This window comes from Chiloscyllium plagiosum, chromosome 4 (assembly GCF_004010195.1).
Source record: "Chiloscyllium plagiosum isolate BGI_BamShark_2017 chromosome 4, ASM401019v2, whole genome shotgun sequence".
Classification (NCBI taxonomy): Eukaryota; Metazoa; Chordata; class Chondrichthyes; order Orectolobiformes; family Hemiscylliidae; genus Chiloscyllium; species Chiloscyllium plagiosum.
In genome coordinates, this window is record NC_057713.1 from 63,189,424 (window position 1) to 63,205,127 (window position 15,704).

Genomic DNA, 15,704 nt, shown 5'->3' on the forward strand with positions numbered 1-15,704 from the left:
CCCAAGTCCCTCCTCCCTACCTTTTATCTTAGCCTGCTGGACACACTTTCCCCATTCCTGAAGAAGGGCTTATGCCCAAAACGTCGATTCTCCTGCTCCCTAGATGCTGCCTGACCTGCTGCGCTTTTCCAGCAACACATTTCCAGCTCTGATCTCCAGCATCTGCAGACCTCACTTTCTCCTCCTAGAATGTATATATTCAGATAAAGGGACACCAACATAAGACTAAGATGAGAAAAAGGTCTTCTCTCAGAGGGTCTTTGGAACACCTTGCCACACAAAGAGCTGGGAGCAGAGTTCTTGTGCATAATTGAGGCTGAAATAGGTAGATTCTTGATCAGTAGGTGAAACAAGGGTTACGAGGAAAGGGCAGGAATGTGGATATGAAGAATGTTGGATCAGCTATGATTCTATTTAATTAGTTCTTTGCATGATCCTATTTAATGGCAGAGCAATCTTGAGGGGCTGAACATCCTATTCCTGTTCCCATTTCTTATGGTCTTAGTCATTCTGCCTTACTCGGCATGGATGACCCACATTATATTCGTTACAGTAAATAGTGATGAGGTATTCTGCAAACTAGCAGATGTGGTTTTAAAACAAGTCTTTAATTTTAAGAGCAGTGCACAGTGACTTTACTTTTTAAAAAATAACACTAACTTTATCTTAATTCTTTTCCATAAAGACAGAAAAAAATCCTGAAAATAATAAAAATTTCCTCAACACCTTTTTCAAAATTCAAGTTAAAGCAGCTGTAAGAAAAGAACAAATAAATAAAACAGGAAAGAAATAAACAATGCACTAAAGTGAATCATTCTTACTTGGACTACCAAAGTATCGAAGTAAAACGCCTTGAGTTGTGGCCTCTCCCAATTCATTTTTGGCCATGCACTGATATGTCCCTTGGTCAGATTCCTGTGCATTCTGGATCATCAAGGTACCATCATCTAGTAAATTCCGACGAATGTCATTTTTCATGTGTAATTCATGGCTTTAAAAAAAAATATGGATTTGAGCAGTGAACATGGCTTCAGATGATGCGTGAACTCTTCTGCTTAATTTTGGGTAGCATACAAAACAGCAGAGGAAAATTTGCAAAATTGGAAGCACATTTGATACTGAACTTTAAGCTGGCATGTTACTGCAGTGGAAATTGACTGTAAAGGTGAAAAAGTTCAGCTTAGACTTTTATCCCATTTAAGAACTAAGATATCTCCTAGACATTTTTAGGAGGGGTAAGGTCCCCACTGAGAGAGGTAAGATGCCTTTGCAATTCTTAAAAGTAGATATCAATGTGCTAAAAGGTACATTAACTTTCAAGTTCATTGGAAATGTCAACAGCCCTGTCAAGAGCAACAGTCAATAGACAAAATGAACTGTCAAAAACAACTGTAAAAAATGTTAAGGCATTTCAAACTTCTATTTTCAAAGATTTAAAAGGTAATGTCAAGAGCATGAGAAAAAAGTAATTGCTTGCTATTTAGAACTACCTGTTGAAATAAGCCATTACTAGATTAGTATTTCATGATACTTCATTCTCAGAGCAGGGTGTCTGCCATTTCAGAAAGTTTCACTGAAAGCTCCAGCTGGGTTTGGACTTTTATATGGGCTCCAAGAATGCTCATGATTTTATATATATTAACATATATCATCCACGTACAGTAAATTCAAAACTGTTCTGAAGGAGTCATATCAGTTACACTGTCAGATACTAGCTACTAGATGTTGTCAAACCTAAATTGCTCCAGCACTTCCCAATTTTATCTCAGATTAGAAGTAGCAACTGGAAGGGATCTTTCACCGATAAACTTTCTTGCTGAACAAGAATCTATCTATCTCTACCTCAAAAATATAATCAAGGACATTGCTTGCACTTCCTATTTGAGGAACTGTGTTCCAAAGACTCATGAACCACTGTGAGAAAAACATTGTCATCTCTGTCTTAAATCTTTAATTTTAAACTATTACCCTTGTTCTGGATTCTCCCAAAATAGAAAACAAATTCACCCCGTCAAGACCCCTCAGGGTCTTAGAAATTTCATTCAATCATTGCTTACTTTTCTAAACTCCCGTGATACAAGCCCAACCTGGCCAACTTTTCCTCATAAGACAAACAAGCCATTTCATTAATCTCGCAAACCTTCTCTGAATGTATTTACATCCTTCTTTAATTAGGGAGGCTAATGTTGTACAAAAGCACTCCAGATGTGGTCTTACCAATGCCTTGTATAACTGAAGCATACCTCCCTAGTTTTGTATTTAATTACACACACAATAAATTATACTGTTTTATTAGCTTTTCTAATTACTTGATGTACCTGCATGCAATGTTTTGCAATTCATGTACTAAAAAATTCAGATCCTTCTCATCTCTGAGTTCTGTAATCTGCCATCATTCAGATAATAGTGGAGAATTTCATATATGCTCACAGTATACTCATTTATCAGGTCCATATCTGCTCATATAACCTAAACCTTCTTACATCTCTTCACAACATACTTTCCTAATGACCATTATATTTAACAACTGATTCTTCAGTCTCTTCTTCCAAGTTATTTATATAAATTGGAAACATTTGAAGTACCAGCATTGAACTTGGTAGCATGTCACTCATTGTGTTTTGCCAACCAGAAAAACTTGCATGTATGCTTCCTCTCTGTTTTCGGTTAGATAGCCAATCTTCCAACCATGTCAATATCTAACATGTTTTACTATTACCTTCAATTTTCAGAGATGATCTTTCATGTGGCATCTTATCAAATGCCTCCCAGAAATCCAAGTAAAGTAATGCTCCTTTAACCATGGCAAATTACTTCATCAAAAAATTCTAATAGATTTTGTTTCAGAAAATCATGTAGCTCTGCTTGGTTACTTTAAACTTGCCTCAGAGTTCTGCTATAATGTCTCTATTTATGGCATTTAACACTTCCATGATGATATGTGCTAATCTGACATATTTTCTCCTCATTTCTGTCTCACTTACTTTTTGAATTTGGGATGCTTTTAAAATATAATAGAACCTTCTCTGAATCTGGGAAACATTTTGTTAAATTTAAGCCAATGTATCAACTATCTCACCAGTCACTTCTTTCAAGGCCTGAGGATAAAGTCTATCAAGACTGGGAGACTTGTCAGCCTGCTCAACCTCCCTTGCAATTTTTATTTTTGACTTCTTCCCTCTGTTCAATTTCCTGATTTGTGGTTATCTTTGGGATGTTACTTGTGGGATTAATGGAAAAATCTTATTAATTGGCTGTCTCCTTATTTTTCTTTATTAAATCCCACATTCTTTAAAGCCAATACCACACTGTTACCTTTGAAACTTAAAAAAAAAACAACTTTTATTATTTATTCTTATGAGCTAAATCTTAAGTTATTTTGGCTAAGTATTAGTTTTGTTGAGTTTGTTTGAGGGCTTCTTGCTCGATTAACTAACTACCCAGCCCCTCTTACCTGATTCTAGTTCTATCTTACCACTCACCATTCCTGGTACAGCTCACCACTCAGCAGATATCAGTTAAAGGCTGGCATCTTTGGCACACACGCTATCTTGGAATGGTCTCTCTGCTCCTGACCATAATGCCAATCCAGCATTGCCCCTTACCAGCAATGTAATGGCTTAGCTGCCATTAAACTATGCTGCTCATGGCTGACACTCTCTCGCACTGATACCCTTTTCTGTCACTCCAGTCACTATTTAACCAACAAGCCACACAGTTTACCTGTCTTTCGATAATCCGGTCTAAACACCATCTCAAAGTCACCATTATGCTATCCCCAAAGACCACTGTGGACCCACATCTGGTCATTGTCCAGTAAATGAACATCACATCACAGGCAAACAATTGGACAATTCCTAACATGGATTTTTAATTAAAGTATCAGCAAAAGTGAACACAATAAAATAAATAGATGCTAATGTTTGCTTCTGCAATATAAACCAAATGCTGATATCATGGCCAATGACTATTTTTCATTCTGTGATGGTTGGTAGCACTCAATTCTCATCTGCTGGAACTGTGTGTTAATTAGATTAGATTACTCACAGTGTGGAAACAGGCCCTTCGGTCCAACAAGTCCTCACCGGCCCTCCGAAAAGCATCCCACCCAGACCCATTCCCCTACATTTACCCCTTCACCTAACACATAGCCATGCAAAATTGCCTGTAGCATGCTAAATTCACCTAATGTGCACATCTTTGGACTGTGGGAGGAAACTGGAGCACCCGGAGGAAACCCACGCAGACACAGGGAAAATGTGCAAACTCCACACAGACAGTTGCCTGAGGCGGGAATTGAACGCGGGTCTCTGGCGCTGTGAGGCAGCAGTGCTAACCACTGTGCCACCGTGCCGCCCACTAAGGCCTTGGCTGAGCTTCCTCACAGTCCTCATCCTCCTCAGACAACTATTCCTATCCCCCCAGTTCCCTAGCAACTATCACATTGTCTCATTGCCTGTTCCAATTGTGCAGAATACAGCAGGCCAGAATGATGAGGCACACTTTATTTGGACTATACTGCAGCACCCCATTACACCAATCCCAACAGTGGAACTTTATCTTCAAAAGCCCGACCATTTGCTTCATCATCGTCCTGGTGAAAGCATGGGCAGCATTGTACCTGTGCTCTGCATCAGTCAGTTGGTTGAACAGTGATTGCCATGTTTGCAATGGGTAGCTGTTGTACCCAAGTAACTTGCCTTATAGGCCAACCTGGACCATCAAACACACTAAGTTTGACACATAGAGGTCGTGGCAACTATCAGAGTAATAGTTCACACATCTCCAGGTTCTGGTTACGGTAATCACCGATTGCCTGAACATTAATAGAACGGAGTCCCTTCCTGTTAATGAATTCTGCAGTATTGTGATAGGACCCTCTCAGCATCAGATGTGTATACAGTTCATGATATCCCGTACCTGGGGCATCCAGCTCTTTTCCCAAATTTTGCCACCCAGGCTGTAGCACTGTTTCCATCATCAGGAATAAAATGAACAGTATGATCTTGGAAACAGATGGCATCAGTTACTATCCTGATGCTCAGAGATCCCATGCAGGTCACCCATTACTCCCAGGCAGGAGGCCAGTCACGTAGAAATTCAAAGCAGATGTCACCTTCACAGACACTGGAGGAGGTTGGCCTCTCATTCCTACAGCTTTCAGGTTCTGCTGTACCATCTAGTCGAGTTCCATCAGTGTCCGAGGACATATGGAGAATGTGTCGACACGTCACCTTGCTCATCCCCATTAAATTAAGTCTCATAGAACCCCTCCAGTGTAGAGGCAGGCCAGTCAGCCCACCAAGTCCACATCGATCTTTTGAACAGCATCCCACCCAGACCTATCCCCCTTCCCTATATCTTCCATGGCTAACCCATCTACCTGTACACTATGGGTAATTTAGCATGGCCAATCCACCTAACCTGCACATCTTTGGACTGTGGGAGGTAATCCATGCAGACACAGGAGAAAGTGAAAACTCCACACAGCCAGCAACCTGAAGGTGGAATCGAACCTGGGTTCCTGGTGCAATGAGGCGACAGTGCTAACCACTGAGCCATTGAGCTGTTGGCACTCGAAAGACTGGTGCTCCTGTGGACTCCTGCATCCTGAGAGGCCCTGTGGTGTGAGCTCTTTATCAGTCTGTGGCTACTCCTTTGATTGTCATTGCCCCTTGGTCTTTTCGCATTCTCTTTCACTTTCTTAGGAAGACAGCCACAAGAGACCAACATTCCACCAGCGGTGGAGTTCCTGATTCTTGCTGGCAAAGATCTTTCTTGGGAAAATAAAGAACAAAACAGGCTCTTAGTGTTTAGAACGGTCAATGGTTGCATACCCTATGGATGAGGATTGAGCACACTCCTTCACACATTGAGACATGCTGCATCCTAAAAGCGAGGGTCGTGTTTCCAACATTCAGTCAGTTTCAGTTGCGCTAAGTTGGTGAAGATGTTGCACAAGCCGAGTATTCAACACATTACATCAAAAGGGACTGCCTACTGCACTATAATCCTCTTCAGATACCAGGTCCACTTCAATCACGAAAGATCACTGAATTCAGTAGTGTCTGTTTTCATAGTTACGTGACAAATAATGAAGTAATCACTTCCATCTCTGACAGCACCCTTTGAAATTTTACAATTTATGGTTGGTCTTTAGCCAGCATTCACTATTTTTTTAAATCACTGCTGCTCACATCTGCATCATCAAGTTAATTCCAATTTTCAAGGATTAATGGCATGGTACAAATTGGTTTTGACTAGCATTAATTCTGCATGCATTGCAAATATTGCAAGTTAAATGTGGCTGCATTTGCAAATATATGCTTCATGAATTTGCCATGTAAGCCCCTCAACCATGTGAAGATTGTGCCTATGGCTTAAGGAATGGACACCCTCTGATTGACAGTGGCCCCGCTTAACTTAGAAGATTGTTGATATCTCAGTGTGCTGTACTGCAACATGTCCTCCAAACCCCCTCGCAAATAAGCATGACAATTAATGTGTCTGTTGGAAAAAGCATATCAATACAGCAGTACTCATAGCGTTCAGGGTTTGGCCAACTGGCTGAAGCACAAAATGTGCTCACGGTATGGTATGGTGTGGCAAGGTAAGGAAGTATAGATATTGTGAGGAAGCAGGTAGGCTCTGATTGCGTGAGCGTTGAGTAAGCAAATTAGCATCCTTAAGGTGCAGCCTTGTCAGTCTGTGAGGTAGGTGTCTTTTTTCCACACACATAGTGCCCTTTCAGCTACTTTTCAATGGTGGCCACTTTTGCATTCTGTAATGCAGGTCTGTATCTCCTAAGAGTCCTACAAGTGAATTGGAGAATTGCCAGAAGGATCCTGAGTGGATGCCAATGTTCGTGGACGAGGGGTGCATCTGTCTTGTGCCTGTGGATTGTACCCTGACTAACACAGAGGATCTTCACAACCTGTGACAAATTGACGTCGTCAGGTATCTGCTCTGACTTCCATGTCAAGAATTCTTGACATCAAACTTGCTCACAGCAGGTCGTAGGGTAGGAAACTGCATATTAAGCAGGAGATGTGCAGTGGTAACTTACTGCATGTGAGGATCCCATCTCCATGCCTGGAATTTAGTTAAAGATGCAACAAGTTGCTCCCAATATCAAGACAGATACCACCAGATATCTCACTCATTTCTGCGACATTTCTGCCATAGTCCATGGTGTTCAGACAATTATAAGCTTTTGCACTAAAATTCTAGCTAACTTTCTCTCATATTTTAATTTAACCTTGTTTTTTTCAGTCATAGCTGTGCTATATTTTGTCAAATCTTATTGTCCACACATTATTAGTAAGCATTTTTTTTCTTAAGTTTAATACTATTTTCAAACTATTTTTATTAACCACAGATTGTGGGTCTTCCAATTGATTTTTTTTTATCCTGTTGGAATAAATATAACTGGGTATTTAGAAATATCCCCTTGAATGTCTACTTTTCTATCTGTATAGACCTATTTCTTTGCCAGGTGTTATTAAATTTTATGACTTTGTTGAATCAGACCAGAGAACCTTTATATGGCCATACAAGGAACAGCTCTGGCATTTAATTTCAATTTTTTTCTGTGCACGGATTTCAATGATGACAGACCTGCAATTGCATTGTTGATCTCGAGAAAGATCTGTAATTTTGTCAAAAAATCTGTGGAATTTCCCAGAGAAATGAGACAAATACTGAGTGCACTACTGTCATAGATCTCTGAGCATAATAGTATCAACAGCAGATTAAAAGGACACGCTTCTCATTATGCCATTGCTGCAAAAATCTATAGGGCATAGCATAAATGCCAATTGTGAATTTTACCCACAGCACTGATAGTCCTTCCATTTTAATATGATTGTATATCAGAAAGAAGACAGGAATGCTAAAACGAATATGCTAAGCTTCCTCAACCACCATGGAGCCCATGGGCTACAATCAATTCTATCGATCACATTTCACACTGTAAAAAAGGTCAGTATGTACATAACTCCTTTAAAACAGTGCTGTCACTAACTAAATTAATCAAAGTATCTACGTGCTGTTGAATTAAGACCGTAAGATCACAAGACGTGGGAGTCAAAAGAAGCCATTCAGTTCATCAAGTATCTCTGCCATTCAATGAGTTCATTGCTGATTGGAAAACCAACTCCACTTTCCTATCTTTTTCTTCATAATCTTTGATTCCTGTACGGATTAAAAATCCATCTGAGCCTTGAATATACTTAAGGATACAGCCTCGACAGTGTTCTGTAGTAAAGAATTCAACAGATCTGGTATCCTCAGAGAACCAATTTCTCCTCATCTACAACTTAAATGAGTAACCCCTTATTCTAAGATTATGCCTTCTAGTCCTAGACTCTACCACAAGCAGGAATACCCTTTCCGCACCAACCCTTTCAAATTCTAAGAATCTTGTAGATTTCAATAAGGTTGCCTCTCATGCTCCTAAACTCTGGTAAGGAGGGCCTAATTTACTCATCCTGTCTTCATAATGCAGTCTGTTCATAACTTGGATCAACCTGATGAACTTTCTCTGAACTGCTATTAATGCTAGTATATCTTTCCTTAGATAAGGGGACCAAAACTGTTAACTGTATTCCAGCTTTAGTCAGAATAGTGCCTTACATTTGTTTAATAAGAACTTTCTAATTTTACATTCTATTTCCTTTGAAATAAAGGCCAATTTCCCATTTGCCTTTCCTACTACCCATTGAACTTGCACGCGAGATACTTATGATTTATGAATGAGGACTCCCAAATCCTTCTATGCTGCAGCTTTTGGCAGTCTTTCCCCAGTTAAATAGTATTTCACTCCTCTACTCTATCTGACAATACTCTATCATAATTCCCCACATATTCCATCTGCCAAGTTTTTCCCATTGTCTTAACCAGTCTATATCCCTCTGCAGACTCTTTTCCTTCCCAGCTAATTTTGTGTCATTACAATACACATTTGGAAGAATATATTGTCCTTTTTTAAACCTAAGTGCACTGACAATAAAGTGACTAAATGTAACTATGATTTATCTGTTGAGAGGTTGGTACAACAAACACTCAATTAGTCTGTTCATCAGATGGGACCATAAACAGATGACTGGATCAGTTTGATTTCTCGAAAATCAAATACATGAACAGCATACAAGAAGAACCCTCATGAGATTAAACCTGTAATAGAATGATGAATGGAGAGACACCCTCTGGACATTTCATGATTAAATAGCATGCTGAAGAGCACAGCAAATAAATAGATCAATATGTGTGTGGTCCCATCGCCTATAGTTTGTCTAATGATGGTTTTCTGACCCTATTGACATTTTATGAGCTGATGTAACTTTTTAAGGAAACAATTATGATGTTGTGCATTTAATTAACCAACCATCCATATGTTGCTCATTATAAAAACATGGATTTATTTTGATTTGAAAATGCAATCTGCTGTACTTAAACAAATTTCAACAAAAAAGAGTAACATATGTTCAAGTGTATGGTTTCATGGAAATATAGAAAACAGTAGTATGAGTGGGTCATTTGGTCTTTTAAGTCTGCTCTGCTTTCAACATGATCATGGATGTTCCCACATTCTCCCCCTGCATTTTGATCTCTTTTGCCGAGATATACAACTATATCTAACTCCTTCTTGAGAACAATGTTTTGGATTCAGCTGCTTTCTGTGGCAGAGAATTCCACATGCTCACCTCTCCCTGGATCAAGAATTTCTCCTCATCTCAGTTCCAAATGGCCTCTCCCATTTCCTTAGACTGCGACCCCTGGTTCTGGACTCCTCAGTCATCAGGAATATCTTTCCTGTGTTCTATCCTGTCTAGTCAAGATTCAATTTTATGGGTTTATATGGGATATCCCCCCACTCATTCTTCTAAATGCCAATGAATATAGTCCTCACTGAACCAGTCTCTCTTTATACCTTAGATGTGCCATCCCAGCAATCAATCTCTAAAGACTAATTGAAGACTGACAGAGACCTCAAATAATATATAGATAGTAGGAGAGAACTCAATAAAGGAATTAGGATGGCTAACAGGGAAAACTCGCCATTTGAATATAGAACTGGCTCAAAGGTAGCAGACAGAGGGTGGTGGTGGAGGGTTTTTTTTCCAGACTGGAGACCTGTGACCAGTGGAATGCCACAAGAATCGATGCTGGGTCCTCTACTTTTTGTCATTTACATAAATGATTTGGATGCGAGCATAAGAGGTACAGTTAGTAAGTTTGCAGATGACACCAAAATTGGAGGTGTAGTAGACAGCAAAGAGGGTTACCTCAGATTACAACAAGATCTTGACCAGATGAGGCAATGGGCAGAGAAGTGGCAGATGGAGTTTAATTCAGATAAATGCGAGATGCTGCATATTGGGAAAGCAAATCTTAGCAGGACTTATACACTTAATGGTAAGGTCCTAGGGAGTGTTGCTGAACAAAGAGACCTTGGAGTGCAGGTTCATAGCTCCTTGAAAGTGGAGTCGCAGATAGATAGGATAGTGAAGAAGGCGTTCAGTATGCTATCATTTATTGGTCAGAGTATTGAGTACAGGAGTTGGGAGGTCATGTTGCGGCTGTACAGGACATTGGTTAGGCCACTGTTGGAATATTGCAGGCAATTCTGGTCTCCTTCCTATCAGAAAGATATTGTGAAACTTGAAAGGGTTCAGAAAAGATTTACAAGGATGTTGCCAGGGTTGGAGGATTTGAGGAGAAAGTGAGGACTGCAGATGCTGGAGATCAGAGCTGAAAATGTGTTTCTGGAAAAGCGCAGCAGGTCAGGCAACATCCAAGGAACAGGAGAATCGATGTTTCGGGCATAAGCCCTTCTTCAGGAATGAAGAAGGGCTTATGTCCGAAACGTCGATTCTCCTGTTCCTTGGATGTTGGAGGATTTGAGCTATAGGGAGAGGCTGAACAGGCTGGGGCTGTTTTCCTGGAATGTCTGAAATTGAAGGGTGACCTTATAGAAGTTTACAAATTCATGAGGGGCATGGATAGGATAAATAGACAAAGTCTTTTCTGGGGTTGGCAAGTCCAGAACTAGAGAGCATAGGTTTAGGGGAATGAGCTGCCAGAGGATGTGGTGGAGGCTGGTACAATTGCAACATTTAAGAGGCATTTGGATGGGTATATGCATAGGAAGGGTTTGGAGGGATATGGGCTGGGCACTGGTAGATGGGACTAGATTGGGTTGGGATATCTGGTCGGCATGGACGGGTTGGATCTAAGAGTCTGTTTCCATGCTGTACATCTCTATGACTCTATGTCTCTATAAAAGGAGCCACGAAGTGCCTTTGGCAAACAGGAGTAAGGAAAATCCCAAGATGTTTTATATACATTTATATAAGAAGTATGACAATATCGAGGGAAAGGTAGGTCATCGCAAGATCAAAGGAGGGAGTTATGCATGGAGCCAGAGGAAGTGGGTGAGGTCCTCAACTAACACTTTGCATCAGTATTCAAAAAGGAGAGGATGGATGGTGAATCTCAGGAGGGGCATGTCAATATTTGAGGGCATGTCAATGTATTAAAAAAAAAAGTTGATATTGGGAGTTTTGAAAAGCTTGTCAACTCCCAAGGTCGGAAAGGGATCTATCCCAGAATGCGAAGGAAAGCAGGTGAGAAAATTATGGGGGCCTTGTACTAAATCATTGCATCCTCTTTCGTCACAGGCAATGTTCCCAGAGGACTAGAGAAGAGCCAACATTGTTCCTTTGTTTAAGACATCCAACAGGAATAATCTGGAATTTTACAGGCCGGCAAGCCTTATGTTAGTGGTAGGGGAATGATTGGAGAAATTTCTTAGAATAGGACTATAGGGGAAATGTGGACTTATTAGCAAATAGACAGCAAGATTTTGGATGGAGAAGATCATGTCTCACAAACATCATTGAGTTTTTTTGAGGAAGTGACAAAGATGATTGATGAGGGTAAGGAAGTAGATGTTTATATAGACTTTAGCAAGGCCTTTGACAAGGTCGCTCAGGGTAGGCTGATGAAAAAGCTGAAGTGACATGGAATCTGCACTGAGTTGCTAAAATGAGTACAGGACTGGTTTAGTCACAGAAGAGAGAATAGGTTGGAAGGATGTTTTTCTGGTTGAGCATCTGTGACCGGTTATATTCCACAGGGATCAGTACTGAGACCCTGTTGTTTGTAATATCTATAAATGATTTTGACAAGAATGTAGATGGCCTGATTAGTAAGGATGACACAAAGATTGGGGGAGCTGCAGATAGTGAGGAGGACTGCAGGAGTTACATCACAATATAGATAGGTTGAAGACTTGGGGAGAGAAATGGCAGATGGAATTTAATTCAGACATATGCAAAGTGATGCATTTTGGGAGATCTAATGTATGATGGAAGTATACAGTAACTCACAATCCTTAGTAGCATCAACATGTAGAAGGAGCTAGGTGTACAAGTCCACAGTTCCCTGAAATTGACAACAGGTGGTCAAGAATGACATATTGTATACTTGTCTTCATTGCTCGGGACATAAAGTATAAACATTTGCAAGTCATGTTGTAGCTATGTAGAATTTTAGTTCGGCTACATTTGAAAAATTGTGTATGTTTTCTGATTGCTAAATCAGAAAGATGTGGAGGTCTTGGAGAAGGTACACAAATGGTTTATCAATATATTGCCTTGTCTTGAGGGTATTAATTATGAGGAAAGATTGGTCCCTTTTCAGTTGATCATCAGAGGAGGATGGGTGACCTGATAGAGGTTTACAAAATTATGAGAGTCATGGATAGAATGGATAGTCAGAACATTTTAGCCAGGCTGGAAATGTCAATTTGTAGGATTCATTTTTAAGGTAAAAAGGGGGCAAGTTTAAAGCAGATATAAGAGGCAAGTTTTTTTTACGCAGAGGATGATAAGTACCTGGAATGTGCTGCCAGAGGTGGTGGGTGGACACTATTGCAATATTAATGTTTAAGAGGCATCTTGATAGATATATGAACAGGCAGGAAATAGAGGGATATGGACCACAGAGGCAAATGGTTCTTAGTTTGGAAAGGCACCATGTGTCGGCGCAGTCTTGGTGGATTGAAGGGCGCGTTCCTGTGCTGTACTTTTCTTTGTTCTAAACTTTTATTGCACGCTCTCCATACTTCGAAAGAGACTAAAACTACACACAACGCTCTAGGTTGGTTTCACCAAGGCCCTGCACAATTGCAGCAAAACACCCTTGCTCTGTACTTGAATCCTCTCACTATGAAAACCAATAAACCATTTGCCTTCTTCACTGCCTGCTGCACCAGTGTGCCTGCTTTCAGTGACTGTTGTACGAAAACCTACCACTTCCCCAATCTATTGTCATTCAGATAATAATCTACCTCCCAGTTTTTGCTATTGATTGAATGACCTCACATTTGTCCACATTATACTGTGTCTGCCATGCATTTGCCCACTCATTCAAGTTGTCCAAGTCACACTGAACTATCCCTAGATCCTCTTCACAGTTCACCTTCCAACCAAGCTTTGAGTCATCTGCAAACTTGAAGATATTATATTTAGTTCTCTCATCTAAATCATAAATATACATTGTGAATAACCAGGATCCAAGCATTGACATCTGTGATATCCCACATGTCACTGCCTGCCACTCAGAAAAAGACCCATTCATTCTTACTCTTTGTTTCCAGTTTGCCAACTAGTTCTCCATCTATGTCAGTAACTAAGCCCCAATCACATGTGTTTTAATTTTAAATGCCCATCTGTTTTGTGGAACCTTATCAAAAGCCTTCATGCAAACTAATTCTACTGGCTCCACCTTATCAATTCAATGAGTTACCTTCTCAAAAGAATTATTGCAGATTTGTCAAATGTGATTTCCACTTCCTCAATCCAGCTGTCTCCGTATGATCCTGTCATAGTTTTTCAAGTGCTCAGCTCTTATTAATTTCATAATGGATTCTACAACCCTACAACCGATGCCAGACTCACCAGCCCCTTGTTCTCTCTACCCCCATTTTTAAACAGTGGAGTTACATTCACTACCCTCCAAACTGTATAAACTGCTCCAGAAAGTGTAGAATTTTGGAAAATGATCAAGAATGCATTCACTAATTCTACAGCCACTTCTTAAAGTATGCTGAAATGTAGATTATTGGGTTCTGGGATTTATCAGCCTTTACTCCTATCAATTTAGCCAACACTATTTCCTATTAATACTGATATCCTTCACTGTCCCCATCTCATAGGTCCCAAAATGTTTGCGGCCTTTGTTAAGAGACAATTAAAGTTTGTATTTAATTGAACTGCCATCTCTTGGTCTGCAACATTTTTTCCCCTGCTTCTGACTACAAAGGACCTATACTAATCTCTTTCTCTTCACATATCAAAGAAGCTTTTACAATCAGTTTGCATGCTCCTCATAAGTTACTCCTTTTCTCTATTTCCCCCCACGTGACCAATCCCTTTACCCTCCTTTGCCAAAATTAAAACTGCTCCCAATTTTCATGTCTGCTGTTTCTTATTGACCAATGGATATGCCCTTTCCTTGGATCAAATACAATCACTAATCTCCCTTGCTGGTCATGGTCAGACCACCTTTCTTGATTTATTTTCATACCAGATGAAATGAACAATTGTCACAGTTCATCCATGCATTCTTTAAATGTTTGCTATCCACTGTCAATCCTTTAACTAACATTTCCCCAGCTTGCATGACATCATAGTTTCCTTTATTTAGATTCCGGACCCTAGTCTCAGAATTGATTATGTAATTTTTCACCTTAATGAAAAACTCTATCATATTGCAACTACTCTTCCTCAAGAAGCCCAGCAAGATTGCAAATTATTCATTTCTCATTACACAGTGCCTAGTCTAGAATGGGTTGTTTAATAGTTGGTTCCTCTATATTTTGATCCAAATACCCATCTTTTACATATTCCAGGAATTCCTCCTCTACAGTATTGTTACTGATTTGATTTAGCTAATCTAATTACAGCTGACCTTTTTGCATGCATTTCTAATTTCCTGTCTAATGCTATCCCTAACTCTACCACTACAGTTTGGAGTTTATATACAACCTCCACTATAAATGTTTGCTCCTTGGAGTTTCTAAGCTCTATCCATATAGATTTCACTTCACCAGGGTTATTATTATTCCATTAATTTCCTTTTTAACCTTCAATGCTACCCAGTCTCTTTTTCTTTTTTGCCTGACCTTCCTGAAAATTGATTATTTACTTCACCTAAAGTCACATCTTCACAATTCCAGCTATATCATGTCCACTTATATCTATTTGCATAATTAATTCATGCACTTCATTATGAATGCTCCACTCATTAAGACATAAGGCTGTTCTTTTGACATTCCAGTTCTGTTTGTATTATTTTGCATCGTGGCCCTGTTTGATTCTTGCCTTTGAATTCTCTATCACTTCTCTTATTTCCCAATCTGTTTTTGTTTTTGCCCTTGTTTCCTTCTTTTTTTGTCTCCCTGTATAGGTTGCCAAACCTCTTCCACTGAAGTTTAAACCACACTAGCAAATACTCCTTATAGGACATTAGTTCTGGTCCTGCCCAATGTAACAGCATAGAGAAGACATCAGCTTTTCTATCTCTGTATTTGCAACACAGTAAACATAAAACCTTCAAAGGTACTCAAAATTGACCTCAATGGTTTCTAACCAGACTTTTGAAAAACCAATCCCAGATCCTGCAAATAATCAACTCCA

General features: G+C 39.8%; 1 protein-coding gene across 2 annotated transcripts in view; it reads right to left on the reverse strand.

The window, feature by feature from the left end:
* The window catches only part of LOC122549088 (peroxidasin homolog), a 573,433-nt gene that overhangs the window by 205,271 nt on the left and 352,458 nt on the right, over nt 1-15,704 (reverse strand). For both annotated transcript variants that reach the window (XM_043688313.1, XM_043688312.1), the window contains exon 9: nt 822-991. In XM_043688313.1, the coding sequence (XP_043544248.1) occupies nt 822-991 (170 nt within the window). The remainder of the gene's footprint in view (nt 1-821; nt 992-15,704) is intronic.